Source organism: Vanessa tameamea, chromosome 19 (assembly GCF_037043105.1).
Source record: "Vanessa tameamea isolate UH-Manoa-2023 chromosome 19, ilVanTame1 primary haplotype, whole genome shotgun sequence".
Lineage (NCBI taxonomy): Eukaryota > Metazoa > Arthropoda > Insecta > Lepidoptera > Nymphalidae > Vanessa > Vanessa tameamea.
In genome coordinates this window covers 9130112-9148355 of record NC_087327.1, presented here as the reverse complement: position 1 = coordinate 9148355, position 18244 = coordinate 9130112, and the positions used below count along the sequence as shown (strand labels likewise).

Here is an 18244-nt window from a genome sequence, read left to right as displayed (position 1 = left end):
ACAGACAGTTTTTTTTTTCGAATTTATAATATTAGTATAGATTGCATTTAGTTCGAATATTTTGTGTAAAATTCTGTTTAAATTATACTAAATAAAAACTCTTGACTAAATTTAATATAAGTATAAAACAACTACAAATAACAATTGTAGTTTGCTAGAACTACAAATAAACCGTTATAAAAACGTAATAGGTAACGGCAGAGTTAAATTTGCTTGTGACTGGTAATCTCCGAAATTAAAAATCTTGATAAGGCATTACAGAAACCTTGTCTAACCTCTTAATATAAATAAGTAAAGAGAAATACCAACTAACATTGCAATTAAAATCTATTATTATTTATTTAATATTACATATAGTTAAATGTATATTGAAACGAAATCTGCCATCGGTTCGAAAATGCAAATCCAGAACTGAAACGAACCGGTTAAAAAAACTGCATTTTTTTTCATAGCTTTTGTTCATATAAAAACTTACTAATCTTATAATATCAAAGGCAAACATCACATTACATTTTTTTTTTAAGTTTACCAACAGAAGCAGCTTACTCGTTTTCTTGGATTCTTTTGTGAAATCGCATACATTGCTTCACAAAAGGAAAATGACTCTACATTCGAGTAACAGCGATATTAGTCCGTGTAACATTAACGTTGTAAGGATAACAGATTCTCATTATTTCTTTAATATTGTTACGAGTTTGTGGGTAATCAAGCCGTCGGTGAAAGTGAGAAGTGATTTACTTACACAAAATACCAAATGACAATGTACCAATGTCCTAGTCGTTCACAGATTTCCTTGAGTACCGAGGTTGATTGTTCTCGAATAAAAAGACAATTATTTGAGTGATATTCTAGATCATTCTTGATCGATCGATAGAATACATTTAAAATATTTAACAGTTTTTATAAAAAACCTACTGAATTTAAAAATAGTGCAGCTGTAATAATATTTTGTCATGTGTTGGATTTGTGTGTATGATATTTATTCGTGCTCAGCAGTTGTGGAAAACTTTTGGTGATACCTATCAGTTGCAATTCTGTTACATGTATATTGTATAGAGAAGGCCCTTTGGTGGGCAAATAGGAATCGTTGCCTGCCCATTGTATTACAGGATATTTAGAAGCAACAGTAGCCTATACATTGTATCGCTAGGAAATAAAATTTCGTAACATTTTATTATTTGAAAGTTGGTTTATACTTAGCGAAATTATTTTTACAAACACTGGAAATAATTTCTTCCTCTCTGTTCTATAAAAAATCCGAGAAATTCAAATAATTCTATTGCATCTATCACCTCAACATTTGACAATTTTTGTCACAAAATACAGATAAAATGAATGTCAAATCGATTGCTTTGTCCGAAATCATCGTTTTAACACATCTCTATGGCTTGTGATATAGAAGCTAAGCAGGCTTATTTATATAATATGTAAACGAATTATGTAATATTCGAATCTCCTTTCGTACAAGCCCGTGGATATGGCTTATCGAATATAAAAATTCTTAAGGTAAATAAATGTTAATAAAATCCTAAGTATACAATTTCGACTCTCCAGTTGGTTATCTGAAAGCGAACTATTTAACTGACCTTTTAAAGTTACACGAAAATATATATTTTTTTTAATCACTCATTCACAAAAAGTTTTTAATGTATTGAAACCTATTTAGATTCTATCAAAACTTTAGTCTAACAAGAATAAAGATTGATTTAAGAAAGTTTATACTTGACGTCCCACATAATTTGTTCTAATTCAACAAGATTCCCTGCCTTAATGTATTTATTAATTAAGTCAAAAGTACACGAATCACTTTGCGACATAAATGTCTCAGTACATTTCGGATCCCCTTATGTAATTGTCGTTCCAACTCGTTACTAGTTTTGCTATATAGAAATATTAGTAATGGATTGAGAGCCTCTATTGTTCACGTCAGTCACATCAAAACCATAATTAAACAAACAAACACACTCTGTATATCGGAACAGCAGCAAATAAATACGGCAACATATTACGAATCTGCGAAAACAAACTAATTAACTCGTGAACACGTATTAATGTGATTAGATCTCAGACGTGTAGGTTATATGTGGTAGTCGACCACAAACACATAATTAGGATTGACATTGCATTCAGGGTTGCCAGACGTAAAAAAAAAACATAAAACGACTAGAAATCAAAATTAAAACTGAGCTTCACATTTAAGGTGTTCAGTTCGATTTAAAAACGAGTACCAAGTAGTTTCATGTATAAATGGAATTCTTGAATAGCTCAGTCATACAATAGCTCATCAGTACGATCAAATAAAACCAAAATCACGATATTTCAATCAATAAAATCGTTTGACGATTGAAAAATCTAGATTGTATCGAACATACAATTTTTTACCGTGCATTCGCGTAAAAAAGAACGCCGACCTACGAAATAGTTAATGATTTTTTTCAAAAATTGTAGTTTAATAAACGATTTTGATTCCGTACATACTTGATATCGTTGTAAATATCGATGACGTATAATTACTAATTAATTTAAATCAAAAACGAAATATAATTATTCAGTTCTTAATTTAAATTTAGTTGAAATCGTAGTATGAATCGATAAGAGATTAATTTAAATTAAGAACGAAATACAATTATTTATTTCTTAATTTGAATTTAGTTATAAGCAAATTGTTCCATTTTTTTTTTCATACAGCTTTAATTTAATTCAATCTTTGTGCATACTGGTAGGGCTGTATGATAAAATACTTTAGCTTTTACTATAATACATTATTTTCTAAGTCGTTTAACGTATCTCATAATTGTATGACTCTACTTCTATTTTAACTTCTTTAGAAAAATAAGTAACAGACATTCAAGTACATCATTATAAATAATCATAAGACGTCGTGTTATTATAATATTACAAAGCATAATATAATTGCATTTTAAAATTAGGTACATTTTTAAATATATTTCATATTGACTTTAATGCATTTTATTTCAAGATAAATATAATGAAACTCACTCACTATATATCCAATTAAAATTATGCAATAATTTGAGCGAATTGTGATGTGTCTGATGTTAAGTTATCTCTGGCTATAATCGCTGAAACCTACCGTTTGAGATGTTATGTACCTTATGAGTGTAATTACACCGGTTCACTCACCACTCAAAACAAGAAAAAGTATTATTTCCAAAAACTTTACGAAAATAAGACATTAACTTAGACAGGCAAAAAGCTTGAATTTTATCAGGTTCAAGTTAAGCATCTTTATAATTAAAAAGAAGATTTTAAAGAGCTTTTATTTAACGTTTAAAGAGAAAAGTTAAGAGCGTAAGATTTGCACCTTGCGTTTGCTCAATTAGAGTTTACTTGGTTTTCTATTTGTAATTTACTTCCATTCATTCATTCATTTAACCGTGTTTAACTTTGAAATTTACATTCAGCACGACCGAGTCTTAGAAAAATTCGAAATTTAAACTTATATATTTTTTTATATTAAAGTCAATATTTATTTTTAGTAAATCTTAATCGTCGCAATCATAAATATCAAATCCGAAGTCAAGTTGACAAGAAAGTAGCGTCGAAACAAATTGAATACAAAAAAAAACACTACCTGAGTAGGTGCAGCCAATCATAGACCAGCGAAGCTGTCAAGCACCGAAGTTATAAATAGGGTGCGTTTCGTAAAATTTCATTTAGTTCAAAACGGTCGGGCGCGTGAGACGCATTCTCGTATTCTATATAATTACGCGCGGTTATGTGTGAAGTGATGAATTGTGAGTGATATAAGTGTACGGTATTCGATATGAAACTTTTGAATTGGATTAGTCTAGTGAATTTTATGACAGGTTAGTTTTAGTGTTACTTTTTTTTTTTTATTATTGTCGTATAAATACTTTTTGGTTCAAATATACTGTAGGAACATTTTTTAAAAAGAATGCGTTCCTTTTTTTTAAAATTAATAATGCCGATACAGAATAGTTTCAAATGAAAGTTAAATTGAGAAATGAGTGAATTACTCTGCCAAGAGGTTCCGTCCAGACCTAGTTTATGAACAAAGTTGGCAATTCCAGCTAATCTAATAAATAATCTAGATGTGAAGATATTACTGTTTGAATATGTTCGGCTCAGGGATTCATTTATAAACATTCTGATAAACTGTGCACTGTGTGTGTAATGTGCAAAGCTAAGTGACGGATAACAGAGATGTTTTAGGAAAAACTATTTCCATTGATATTATTAATGATTTATCTTTTAGTACCAAAAGGTGTCTGGTTATCTTTTGGTAACTTGTAGTAAAATAAGATCAGTTTAAGGATGACAAGTAAAAATATGATGGTTTAGCTATTTACCTATTTATTTATTTTTTACTACTTTTTGTTCTCGAATATTATATCATTTTAATTATTTAAATAATTGAATAAATTAGTATATTACCGTATGTAATAATTAGACAACCTTTGGCCATTTCTACATTTAGTGTACGTTCTGTAACGGCTTTATTATTATTATTCGTATAAATAATATGTTTCCCTTATGTTATTTATCGAGAATATTTCGATGTGTTTAGGGAAGTCTATGAATTTCGTCATCACGGAGCGGACGCGTTGAAGTCACAGCGTCGACTGAACCAAACCGTATGGCGTATACCGTAGTCGTCCGATACACGTCGAGGTTTCCTCGATAAATAACGTATTTACGTAAAACCGTATACAATCCGTATCTTACTAATTATTTTTAATTTAGTTCCTGTAAGAGTCGATAGACTTTAAACAAAAAATCCTAGTGATTATAAATTCATAATGGGAGTTCTCACGTTATAATAAAAAAAAAGAATATTTACTTCAGTTGCTCAACCATAATTTAATTAACAACTTAAAAGTACACGCACAATGAAAACCATAAAATTTCTTGTTTGACAATAAATATAATTATATATTATAGAAATATATATAACCAAAATTTATATCAACCAAAATAACATTTCACAATATTTGATATAATTATATATACATAAACTTATTAAATAATAAATAAAGCTAAAAGCTTTAAATAAATTACTACTTAGTATCTACAACTTAGTAGGGCTATTTAGTATCGTCTTACAAAACAAACATGAATTTGAATATAAGTTCTAATTGGTCAGAGTCTAAGTTACAAGAACACTAACAAATATACGATTATCAAAGTGTTATTAATACCTAACTCTCTTAACATTCTTACTGGACAGATTATCATGAAATTTGTAATTTGTTATAAAGTAAGAATTTTCCCTCTGACCAATTATCTAATAAAAAATATTTATTTACATTAAGACCTTATTTATGAAAACGAAAATTATTGACATTTTACAATGATTTTCACATACGACCTTTCGAACTTAACCACATTTGCTACAATAAAAAAAAAATTCGTATTATTTCTTTGTTGCATAATATCATAAATACACATTAAAGAAGTATTCTAGAAAGCCAGATTGTCCCGCCTCCCTACTTAAACTCATTTTATAGGTCATAAAGGCGTGTTCACACACAGCGATCTCAATGCATTGAACGGTTTATCGCTGGAATGCTGAATTAAAGGGGGACCATTTGGAAGCCATCCATGTTGACTTTGCCTACATAGTAGTTTTTTTTTATTTGTTACATGAATTTACTACAACGGCGCTTTGATTTAAAAATAGAATGTGTATCGAATTATTTTGAAATAACTAAATACGAATGTTTTTGGTTACCCTTATTATTTACAAGGTTAATAAAACACTAAATAACACAAAAAAGTATAATTTTGTGATTTAATACTTTCTAGAACCGACAAGAAACTTAGTAATCAGTCTTTGACATCTGATACATACATTCACATATATATTATTAGCTTTAATTCAACAATTAATACTATAATTTATTTGTTTAATATAAAAAAAAAAACACGGGCTTCAAAAATTTGCCCAAACGACCGCTTAAATAAAAATAAAAAATTACAATGTTGCCATTACCAATAAAATGGACATGCGAACGTTTTTATATTTTCTTAATGTTAAATTATTGTTACGCTGAAAATAATATAAAATTATAAACGAACTAAAATCCATTATAACTGCGAAATCTGCGTCAATTCCGTTTCAAATGCGATTCGATTTTGTAAACCTTTGGTCTTTGCACGTAGTTTTATATTTTAGTAACCGTTATTTTTGTTGATCATAGTACAAAATAAATGCTTTCCGGTAAAATTATTTTTTTTACTCTTTGACATTTTGTAAGAGACACTAAATGTATAATCAGTCATAAACATTTTTTACTAGATATATTAATAAAGCTTGTGCATGTAAATTTTCGTTATAAAATTATTCCTTATTTATCGGTAGTCAAAGTAAAAACTACCACCGGTTTGGAGACCTTTAGATTAGTTTTTTTATTTTTTTGTAACTGTTTACAATTTTCAACATGATAAAGAATTAATAAATAACACGGAGGTAATTGTTTAATTTACAATTTATGTTGAAGTTACTAATTATATTTGGTACCTTTTGCACTTTTATTTACAATTTATATAGTTTCTTTTTTTTTTTTTTTAATTTAGATGTAACAAGGTACAAGCTTGAAAGCATTACTACGAATATTTGAACGAAAAAAAAAATGGAAATATTATATACAAAAATGTGTCAATTAACGTCATTGTTATTCCAATGTTTACAAGTTGTTGCGAACGCATCGAGAAAACTCGAACCGGCAACCCTGCTCAACTAGTAATAATTCACGTGAGAAAACCAACAGAATAGGCTCGTTAAGAGGCTTGAGGGCCCTCCACTTGGCATTGTGCTGATGTCAGACACTCGGAACACTCGCCAAAATGTTAATGAGACTCAACCTATATGGATGGCCATCGATCGGGTTAGTGGATGATAATACAATCCCAATAATTATGATGTGTCATATCACCTGGCAATTTTAAGTGACCCAGTGTAATTACATGCCATATTGAATTAACTAATTTCTTGAGTAATGAATATATTCAAATAAAACATTTCGTTTAGCTTACGAATAGTGATTTTAATTGACGTTTAGATACACAACAATGAGGTTTGATTACTGTTAAATGTAAGGTTTGAACGATCATAAATGAGCGTCGAAAAGTATGATCGAAATCACACGCCGAATTTAGACAAATAAAATGATTACGCATGCGCAGTCCAATGGAATCCATTGAATACATTTGTCAATGTTATTGTGGATAGTAATTATGAATTTATGTAATCTTCTGTTCGTAATTCATGTCTTTGTAAGTGCCATGATAAATGATCTCCGTATATCCAATTGTATGGTCATATTTATTAAATTTCTGTGATTGATCAGCAAAAGTATAATTATTGGATATTAAATAAATGAAATAGAAGACTTGCCTTTTTTTAATTTCGTAGAAGATTTTTCGTATTTATTGCCAGTTGATTATCCAAATATTTGAGACGTCCGGGGTTATCTCTGCATGAATATCTAGAACTAAATCTGTCAACTGGTGACATGCTTGTTTACAACCAAGTACCTTTAAATGCCTTAATATAAAATTATCGATACTGTTTAATTAGATCGATACTATTTAAATAGATTTAGGCGATTTAAGCAGGAAGTTAATATTATGACATTTTGGTCGATTTGACACATACAGACCTTGAAACTTAAATCACTTACCCTTCGAACCGGATAACGACTAGACTAAGTAGGTATGCTGTTTGGTGATAGAACATCTAATGAGTGGATGTTACCTGCCCAGATGGGCTTGCACAAAACCCTACTAATATGTTTGACCAATCACAAAGTATTTTTCCAAGGAGATGGTTTTTTTTTTTTAAATGAGTATAAGAAAATTGAAAGCGTGATATTATACAAGTTTATTGGTTTCACTTTCAATGTCGTATGTGTGTTATTTATCTACATACTGCCTAATTGGATTTATATGTTAAATACATACGATTCTTGAAATTATAAACGGGCTAATTGAAAATCCCTATCAAACAATACAATATGTTCTGAAATATTTAAGAGCCTTATTAAGGTTGTGACATATCAACAACAATACGTTAAACCCAATTATACTAATAGACGAATTATTATTCTCAATTACTAATATATACATATACTATAATGCGACTTCACGCGTACATTTTGTGGTTTAATATTTTAAACAGTTATATTAATGAAACAGTTGTGCGATCATTCCGAAGCGAGGGTTGTGTTAATTTTAATTTACTTGTATATGTTGCAAAAGTACTTGTGAAAGCCTATTTTAATCACTACGTATTATATAATAAAGTCCCCCACCGCGTCGGTCTGTCTGAACGTGATAAAGTCTATAACTACAGAACGGACATCTTCATACGGTCATGTGTATTGGTCGAAATTTGCCGATGGTAGGTGCCGAAAATATCATGCCAAGTGGATGATTGCTCTGCGGCTTAAAAACCAATAGTAATATGCATTTACTCAATCTTCTATTACAAAAAAACTTGGAGTTTGTTGTTGACTTCTAGACAGGATATATAAATGTAATTGTACTTTAGTAACGTACTGAAATTAAAATGATGGAAAGGACTTATTATTCAATTTATTGTCGGTAGAATCTACGTATCGAACCGGTGGTACCTTTACATTTATTTCAACACTGTATCATGAAGATTCAAAGGTGCTTTTATGAGCCTACTTGAAAGAATATTTTGATTTTGATTCGAATTTTAGGAGAATGAAAAAGAGTTGTATCTTTTAGGAGTTTAATAATCTTAGGAGCATTTTCCCATCGACCATCTGTATATGTATAATAAAATCTATTGTCAATTTTCTAACCAATCAATCGTATATACTTATATAAAATGTACCGTATAAGAATTGTAATATATGAAATCGACAGAGGTTCTATGCTAAACATCCGTTTGATTATTGAGTGACTTGGAGCTGTCTTGACCCTCTGACCCCGCAATCTCACGCCGGCTTCTCGGAACATTCTTCGTTTAACTATTGTGTATTAGCGCTGTGTCAATTGTGGACATTAGTGAATATTCAAGCACCGGTTCAAATAAGACTTGGTTCTTTACAGTCGTAATGACTCTAAATATTCACGAGTACAAAAGAATAGATGCTGATACGATAAAAAATTAAATAAAAACAATGCGTTCATTTGTTACATGTCTTTCAAAAATAAATAATGTTTTATATTTGAATGAAGGTTTTAGTTTATTAAATAATAGCTTATCACTCTTGATAGAAGTTATAAAATCACTTCGGATTATTCATCTTTAATTTTAACCCAATGTGCACGTAATTGTATCAACTCATTAACTTGTAACATCTCCGCTATTATACCAAAATTTCTATTAACTGTCAACTGACAGTCTATATAAAAACTATAAATAAATAAAAAAAAATACAAATAGAATTTATTATAATCAATAATAAACTATGTTATTTAGATTATAATCTTTGTAAGCGTAACAGTTTAAATAAGTATCGTTTGATGTTATGAAACGTTGATCTTACTTTCGAGGCCAGTTCTGACACCATCACGATACGTGCATACCTAGAAACCCATCCGGTTAAACTGAAGCGATAAAAAATAAATTAAAATAACCAATGGACCCTGATGATATCGATACCAAGGCAGCCATTGTGCTCTTAGATGTAGTAGTCATTAATTGCGGCCTCTTTGTTATACAAAATGAGGTGTTAACTCTTCTATTAAATAATAAATGGTTTGATGTTAATACGGAATTGATTCACTCGACGTCTGATACGAAATTGGATGAAGTAGCGATTGTTGTACGAGATAAGTTTTATTTAATCGATGTTTGTTTGTTACAGATAAAATAGAAGAAAACCGCGTATGGACGAGAGATACGATAGTGGTCCAACCAAAGCGTCTTCGTACGCTTTTTGGACACTTCAGAATGCTATTTACAAAAATCTCAGTGGGAAATATTTGCAAAAGCCTGACTTAAACGATAAATCGGTAAACACTAAAAGTGAAAATGCTTTCCGTGATAAGAACAAAGAAAGCAGTGAATTTATTAACGAATCGAATAGTGAGAGCGATCGTATTATAGCGTCTGAAACTGATACAGAGAGTTACAGTGACTTCGAAGATAATGAAGAGGTTAGAAAGAACGTGTGGAGTGATATCGATGACGAACTATACATAGCCAATTTAATAAAAATAAGAACTACAAATGAAGTAAACCGCGTTAAACGTGATACTAGATATTCTAGTGTTAGTGATTACAGCGACAAGGTTGTGAATAGTGTTAAGTTAGATAAGTACGAGATGTGGGATTTGGAGCCCACGGACATTACGGAGTGTGATTGTCTTGGACCACCTCCAGAGTTTCTGCTTCCACCGCCTCCGCGACCACCATTCCTGCAGGCAGACTACTATTGTGGTGACGACCCGATTTCGGATTTGGAAACTTGCGATACGGAACCAGTAAGTAATTTATTTATATATTTTATGACATATTGTTATGATCAGTTATTTCTAAAGGTGTTGATTTTGATTATGTGAACATAAAATCATGAACGAAATTTTCCATATTGACATGGAAACTACTTTATTCTAGCATATGTGGTTCTCGGTAAAGGAAAATAAAATTAGGTTTTCATTAAAATAGAAACACAGGAATAACTTAAATGTGTTGGAAATTTTAATGCAAATTCTAATTAGAATGCCACTTCATTTCCGCAACAGTCCACTTGGAAAGCTTACATAAACTGAAATGGTATTTTAGAAATTAAAATTTGCATCGTATTTCATATTTTATTACAAAAAGAAATGTCAATAATAATATTTAATTTTGACATTTAGTACCATACGATAAGCTCTGAAACTTCTCACCAGGGATAGTCTTTGTTCAGTTTTTGACCTCAAATTTGGAAAATTTAAAGTGATGTTAAATAAAATTGAATGAATGTCAGTAACATGAATCTATGATATTTTATCAACACAAAAACGTAAACCATTTTTCCTGTTTCATTTACAAAACATTTAAAACGTGACGTATCGCGAACGTTCTTATCTGAAATTTAACATTCCCAAAAAATAATGAATAACTCTGTCTCTTATCGTTGTTAGTAAATATTTGTCATATGCGGGCTTTAATGAACGCGTTGCGACAATACATTTTATCTTTACATCTCCGAGTTTTTTACGATCTTCGACTTATAAAGTAAGTCTTGCTTACTTTAGTCCATCGTTCTCTGTTGACTCAGTATTATGAAACTTGAGAGTAACGGTTTATAGCCTGGATTTCGTAAGTACTTGTAATGCTAACATTGATACGAGCTTTCTATTTACTTACCTCATTACTTCATTATTGCTAAAGAATGTCGGTTCGTGAAATGTTTGTTAGAAACCATGGGTCTTGGATTATGTCGACCATTAGATACCATTTCTTAAAAAAAATACTCTTTAAATAAACATCGTTTTACTTCGGATATGTTTATGTGTAATATCATATAAATATCGCACTGCTGCGTTAATACCTCTTTCGCGAAGGCTTAGAGCTCATTCCACAAATTATAATTCACAGTAATTAAGCACATGAAAATGCAGTGATGCTTGCTTTGGTTTAAACCCGCAATCTTTGATTACGACTCAACCATTTTAACGACTGGGTCATTTCGTCTCGTCGTCGGATCACTTGTGTAATTAATCACTTTTTAAATAGCTTTCTTTGATTTAATTGCTATAAAATCTCACAACTATACGCTAAAAGAAGTCGCCTGAGATTTTTATCTGTTCCAAAAACTTTCTTATCATCCTCGTTATTAACTTTGATCACAAACCGTTAAACTTTATCTCCACTATAAAAAATATTAGACGATTATTATTCCTATAATCACTTCAATAAATTAAGCGTGAAACGAATGACTAATTTTCAACGCATTTTTATCTCGTTTTTATAACCCGCGTTAAATTCCTGCGGCTTACGTATCGCAATCTCGTTTGATTAAGACATCGGGCACAAGGCGGCACTCTGTGTAACTAACAACGCAAAAGGGAAAAAACCTGGTACATAATTCATTAAGATTTTTTCACTTTACTATTATCTCGTCCAGGTTCTGTTTGGGGTTTTAATATTTTAATGACATATGCAACTCGTTTCGATGTTGTCGGAAATGTATTAAATTACATTTATTATATCTTTTCTAAATATGACTATAGCAAAATTATGAAATTGTAATTTTATTACATTTGTAATTAGTACGATTATATGATCACACCAGAAATAAATTTTTATTTGTTTGTAATTTTCAAACAGTTTTGTATAAGTGTAGATATATTTTTGACGTGATGTGAATTTCATATAGAGTCCTAATCAATCAAATTTAATAAAGACAAATCTTAAATCACAGTAATTTTAAAATAAAGTGAGAGGAAAGAAAGAGAGAGATAGCAGGATCATTGTCGGTATTCTTATCAACTTGCTAGAAGAATATTTGCATCTAAGATTATTTTCAAAACTGACCTACATAATTTTATTAAAAAATCTTTAAGAAAAAAATCAAAGGCAAGACTCTAAGGTCCAAGTGTAGAGTCCAATGGTTTCAACTAAGCAGACTAGAGCTACCGAATACGCATAATTCGTGGGTGTAGTTTTTATGGCATGATTTTTACTCTCTCGTGTCCCTGCAATCTGTGGATGTGATTTCGTGAAAAGGGACGGAAATATGTAACAGGAAGCTGGGAAAGCGAGCGCTATTTAATTTGACCAATGAGTGCGCGCCCTGCTAGTGTTAGCAATCGGATGGTATCAACACATTTTCCAAGAGGATATAACTTTAATTTTGCATATTACCAACTTGATATATCATATGTTACATCTGTGACTACCATAGCTCGTTCATTTTTTTTTAGTCAAATATATTTATCATTTGATGAAGTTTGTACCAACCGTATGGCGACAGAGAACCACGTATCACTGTACCACCATAAGCAAAAGCATTCTAAAATGCGTTGGAGGCTGGCCATAAGACTTGTAAATTGGATAAGGACAGGCAAACAATGATGATGATTTAATTGCAATCAAAACATCATTTATTATAGTAGAATCTAAGAAGCAATTCTGAATCGTCATTTTGTAAATTTTAGGTTGATCAAAAACCAGAAGTCGTGTTAACTCTCAATCTTTATGAATAAGTATTAATTTAATATAAATTGTCAAGAACATTTATCGTAAACCTCTTTTCTCATGCTTTTTATACTTAGTTCTTGTGAGGAAAAGGTGTTAATACTTATTTGCTATGAGTCATCGTTAGCAGAATGATTGGGTGGTCTAAAAGAGGTTTAACTCGAGTATCTTGGTCACCTCTTAGAGGATAATTTACTGATGACGTGTGAACATAAATTGGACGTCATTAACGTGTTACATTTTATATGTTTTGCTTTATTAATAAATAAAAAATCTCATTTAAAATGATTTGCAAATGATTCATAGTGCTAACGATGTGTTGGTTAACGATCTTCTTTTTGTTTATTTTTCGAGATTCTATTCGATATTTGAACTTTTTTAATTTGAATTTCGAATTTCTAAACTATAGATGAGTTAAATTTAATTTAAAGGTCTATAAAGTATTTCTTATTTCAAGGATTTGATTATATATAAAAAAAAACAATAACTAGTATATTCATTGTTTTCATATCAGTACGTGTTTTGTAAGCAATACTTTCCCCGAAATTTTGATGCGCGTGTGTATATTGTTTGAGAACGTTTGTCATAAACATTGAAAATCAATATTTATTTTAAGTTCATTTGAAATAAAATTTTAAAACAAATCATTAATTTTTTTGTTATATCATTATTAGCAAAACGAAATGAGATTGTGTGCCTCATGATTTATAATGGAATCAAATATATGCACGACGCCGTATTGGAATAGAATTTATACAATTTCCCTTCTGATTAGAATTACCTATTCACCTTTTAATTACTCGGTGGTGGCTTTGTGCAAGCCCGTTTGGTTAGGTAACACCCACTCATCAGATATTTTATCGCCAAATAGTTCTGTGTTCCATTTTGCTGAGGTGAAGGATGAGTTAGCCAGTATCACAACAGTCACGAGGGATATAATATAATAGGACATCTTAGTTCCCAAGGTTGGATGAAAAATAGGATATTTGATAGCTATTTATAATTTTTTTTCTTGAATAATTCTGTCCCTATAGAGTTGTGTTTGATAGTTTTTTATTATTTGACTTTACGTTATTTTAACGCCGCATCACAGTCTAAATTTTAAGATTTATGAAAACTACTTATTGGAAATGAATACTTACAGTAGTACTGTTGCAGTATTAGAAGACAACTGAATATCTGTCGTTAAGGTACATTACAGTTTAAATATATTAAAATTCTTAAAATAAGATAAAACAAACTTAAACGACCGACTTCAGTCAGACCTTTAGATGTTTGTATTTGTTCCTTTAATTGTTTAAGATGAGGGTGCATGTTTTCTTATGCGCATAATATTTAAAAGTGCCATTCAAGGATTACATTTTCGTTTCTCTTGTTATATGTAGATACTATCATGACTCAGGGATTTGGTTGCGTTCTGTTTTTGTTTCAAATTTCTCATTTATAATTAATGTTATTTTAATATTCATGGCCTGTCTGAGAAATACGTTGCTGATGTATTTATTCAATTGACTAAAATGACGGTGTTTCGAAAATTTTAGAATGAGTCTTGAATTTAAGCAACGGATTTTTTTTTTTCATAACAAAATGGTAATCCATAGAAGTATCGGCCTTGTTTAATAAATATCAGAAAGCGTTGTGTTAGAAAATAAATATATAAAACTTGAGAAGAATCTGATAAAGCAACTCGGAAAGATTTATTTTTTACTATAGATGAGCTAATGAAGAATATAGAATTGAACCTATCAGGCATATTTGTAAAAGCCCTACACGAATTATCAACATTGTAATAAATCTACCTTAATACTTATGATATACATCCACGTACCCTAACTATCAGACAAAGCCTTTCACGGTTTGGAATTCTATAAAATCCTTACCCATTTTCTCTTGTCTTTTAGATCTTTTCATTTCACCTCAACCAAGGAAGAAAGTATCAGCTTTGTTGGTTCGGTAACCAAAAACACGGTACCTATACAGGTTTTTCATTAAAACGTTATTTCTCAAAACATAAACTATTTCGATATTAGACATTCTACCGTATCAACTATATTTACTAGCGTGAATTTTTTATCGAGAAAGTTTATCCATCAAGTGAATGTGGACCATAAATAGTTGCTCTTAGAGTTCCAATTTTATTACTCGAGTTATTTTAACGTCAGATGCAACGGATCAATCACGTTTAAAGTTTAAACGTTGGAACTTTGTAACTGAACTTGTTAGCGATGTCGGAAATTGACTTTTGTGATTTTCTAATTTCGTACTTTCGTAAATATATTAAATATTTACTAAATTTTTTGGAAAGAAGTTCTTTATGCGGTTTACAGTAGAACGAATATGAATCGACTGAAATGGTCACGTAAGGGAAAAGCGTTATCCCTCCTTCAGGCGATCATCCTCATTATTTCTCTTACTTTTATATACGATTCTATATATAAGATCACCAATAATTCACACCAGGATTTGGTCATTTGTCAAGCTGTGTAACATCTGCCGACGATTTTACTTGCACAATATAATGATATTTAACGCTATTTAGCCTTCGATAATTATTTTGCGTCATTGTATTGACGGTTGTTTTAAAGTGCCACATCCAGTTAGCTTCTCGATACACCAGTGTTCAATATCGCTTTGTTTAAGACCGTCGTGTTGGTCAGACGTTATCAGTTATTCCAATATCAAACAGTACTCGTATTGCCGTGTTAAGGCTTGATTGGTCCGGTGTAATAATAGACGCAAGGGACACGACAAAAATCAATTCAGCACGAGAGCATCCAATCGATAGTTAGGGTTATTAAAACTACAAGTGTCGTAACGTTGATTCTATCATAAGTAGTGGATTATTGCACGTTAAATGCTAAGATATCGTCTTCTATTGACAGACTTAAAATAATACTTTATCATAAATCGACATCAAAAAAGATTATCAATTCAATTGTAGTTTTTATGTTTATTGCCACAGAACTCCGTAATTTATGAATCTGTTTGAATTATTTTGTTGATCAGGTATGATTCCCGTTTGGATTTATATTTGAAGATATAAAACCATTCCTAACGTAATAAAATACGGATGGATTTTTTATGAGCTTGAATTTTATTTGTAAATTATTTATAGTATCAACTAATTTATTAAAAATATAAAGTTAAATTAGGTACCAGCCTGTTTATGTTAGCAGGAAAAAGAACTCTTCTTCTTTAAAGAGAAGGGGGTTGGAGTTTTTCTTATTACACACACACCTGGCAGCATTTCATGCAACACATGCAATTTTCGATCAAGATTATTTTTACCGTCAAACATAGGATACTTTAACACAAAATTAAGCACTCGAAACCCAATTGTGCTTGCACGGTTTCGAATCTCAAATATTCAGTTAAGATTCTCGAGATAAATCCACCGCACTGTTTTGACTTACTTAAAATGTAATATTTGTAAAATTATTTGCTTATAATTTTAAGGTCAAGTCCGTAAAAAGGTTTTGTAATATCTACTAAAATAAACACTGTACTTCCTTTAAAAAACCTGTACATATTAAATAAAATAACAGGCTGTTCCGATACGTTATAATTTGCAAGACACTGATGTCTCAATTTTACCTCGTTTCTTGTATAATCTTACCACACACGACTAGACCCCGCATATATTTATAGTAAAACTTGTCTACACGTTACAAGTTAACTTAATAAGCCCTTATTAAGTTAACTCGCTCCGATATTTTATTTTGTGTTATTATTCAGTTTCCATTTGTATGCGATTAAAATAGTTCGAATTTTGAAAAAAATCCATTGCAGATGAATGGACGGATAAGTAAGGATTACATCTACGCATAGGCGCAGTAACAATTTTTATCCTTTCCTTACATCGCCAATACGCCACTAACTTTAGGAACTAAGTTGATGTGTGCCTTAAGCCTGTAGTTACAATGGCTCGCTCGTACTGCTGTTTGGTGGTAGAATATATGATTAGGGTGGTACCCTAACCAGACCCTACTTTAAAGTAACGCTTGGGGTTTTTTATCATCTATATAATCTTGTACAGCATATGGCCTTTTTGAATATTTTTTCACCATAACATTTAAATATATCCAGCATATTTAAAAGTATCAGCAGAATTTAATTATAGTATATATATTATAGTATATACTTGCCTCATGTTTTTGCTTTAATTACGTACACCAGTATAGCCTCACTAAACACCGCTTGATGACTATTAGCAAATTCTGATGTGGCAATTAAACGTTCCGTATTGATTGAAAATTTTTATTAATTCGCCGATCCCTATTTTCATGATCCTTAAAATTTCAAATTCCCTCAGCGGAGTCGTTTTAATTTCGATAAAAACTCCGAACGAAGTTTTGAGGGCGACGAAAATAATAATTTAGAAAGAAATTTCAAGAAACCGGGACGAAATTAATTAAGCCTTTTTTTTCAATTCTTTTTAGCTTTTCAATAATTAATGCCCCCTAGCATTGACAAACATAACATCTCAGTATAATTAGTGTAATAGGTAAAGGAATAAATTAATAAATAAAATAAAATTAACAAAACAATATACAAATTCTAAACTTAAATCCATTATGATGAAAACGGCTTAAAGTTCTAATTCAAGATTTACCCCCACAAATACTAACAGATGAAGGTAAACTGGTAAAACAGCGTTGGTCCAGTCGTTTAGGTACTATAATGTGACCGAAGTGTAAACTAAACAACTATTCCATAATATAAGCATATATTTGGTACTCATATTAATCGATAGTCTTAATTCACTATTGACTCAGTTTTTTAAATTTCTTTGATTTCTTTTTTGGTCGAGTCGGATTTGTAGTCTTATCTGATTATGAGTGTCAGGGAAAAACCTATTTTTGGATATTACCGCCATGGATAATATTTTTTTTATATTATGGCATCTGTAGGCGGACGGGAAAATGGGCCATGAGATAGTAAGTGTCCAACACATAGGCCCTATGAAATTATAAATACATTTTACATAATCCATGCGCCACCAACGTTGGGGACTGAGACGTTACCACCATTGTACCTGTAGTTACACTGGTTTCAAACCGGAACACAACAATACTTAGTTTTGCTGCTGGGAAA

At 30.7% G+C, this 18244-nt stretch overlaps 1 protein-coding gene across 2 annotated transcripts in view; it reads left to right on the top strand.

Moving 5' to 3' along the window:
- Nucleotides 1–18244, top strand: part of LOC113399430 (uncharacterized) — a 174056-nt gene that overhangs the window by 125175 nt on the left and 30637 nt on the right. Inside the window, exons 1-2 of one of the 2 annotated variants that reach the window (XM_026638567.2) lie at nt 3674–3830; nt 9828–10446. In XM_026638567.2, the coding sequence (XP_026494352.2) occupies nt 9850–10446 (597 nt within the window). In that variant the 5' untranslated portion in view covers nt 3674–3830; nt 9828–9849. Of the gene's footprint in view, nt 1–3673; nt 3831–9827; nt 10447–18244 lie in introns of those variants that run through there. The other variant, XM_026638570.2, reaches the window with a different exon arrangement.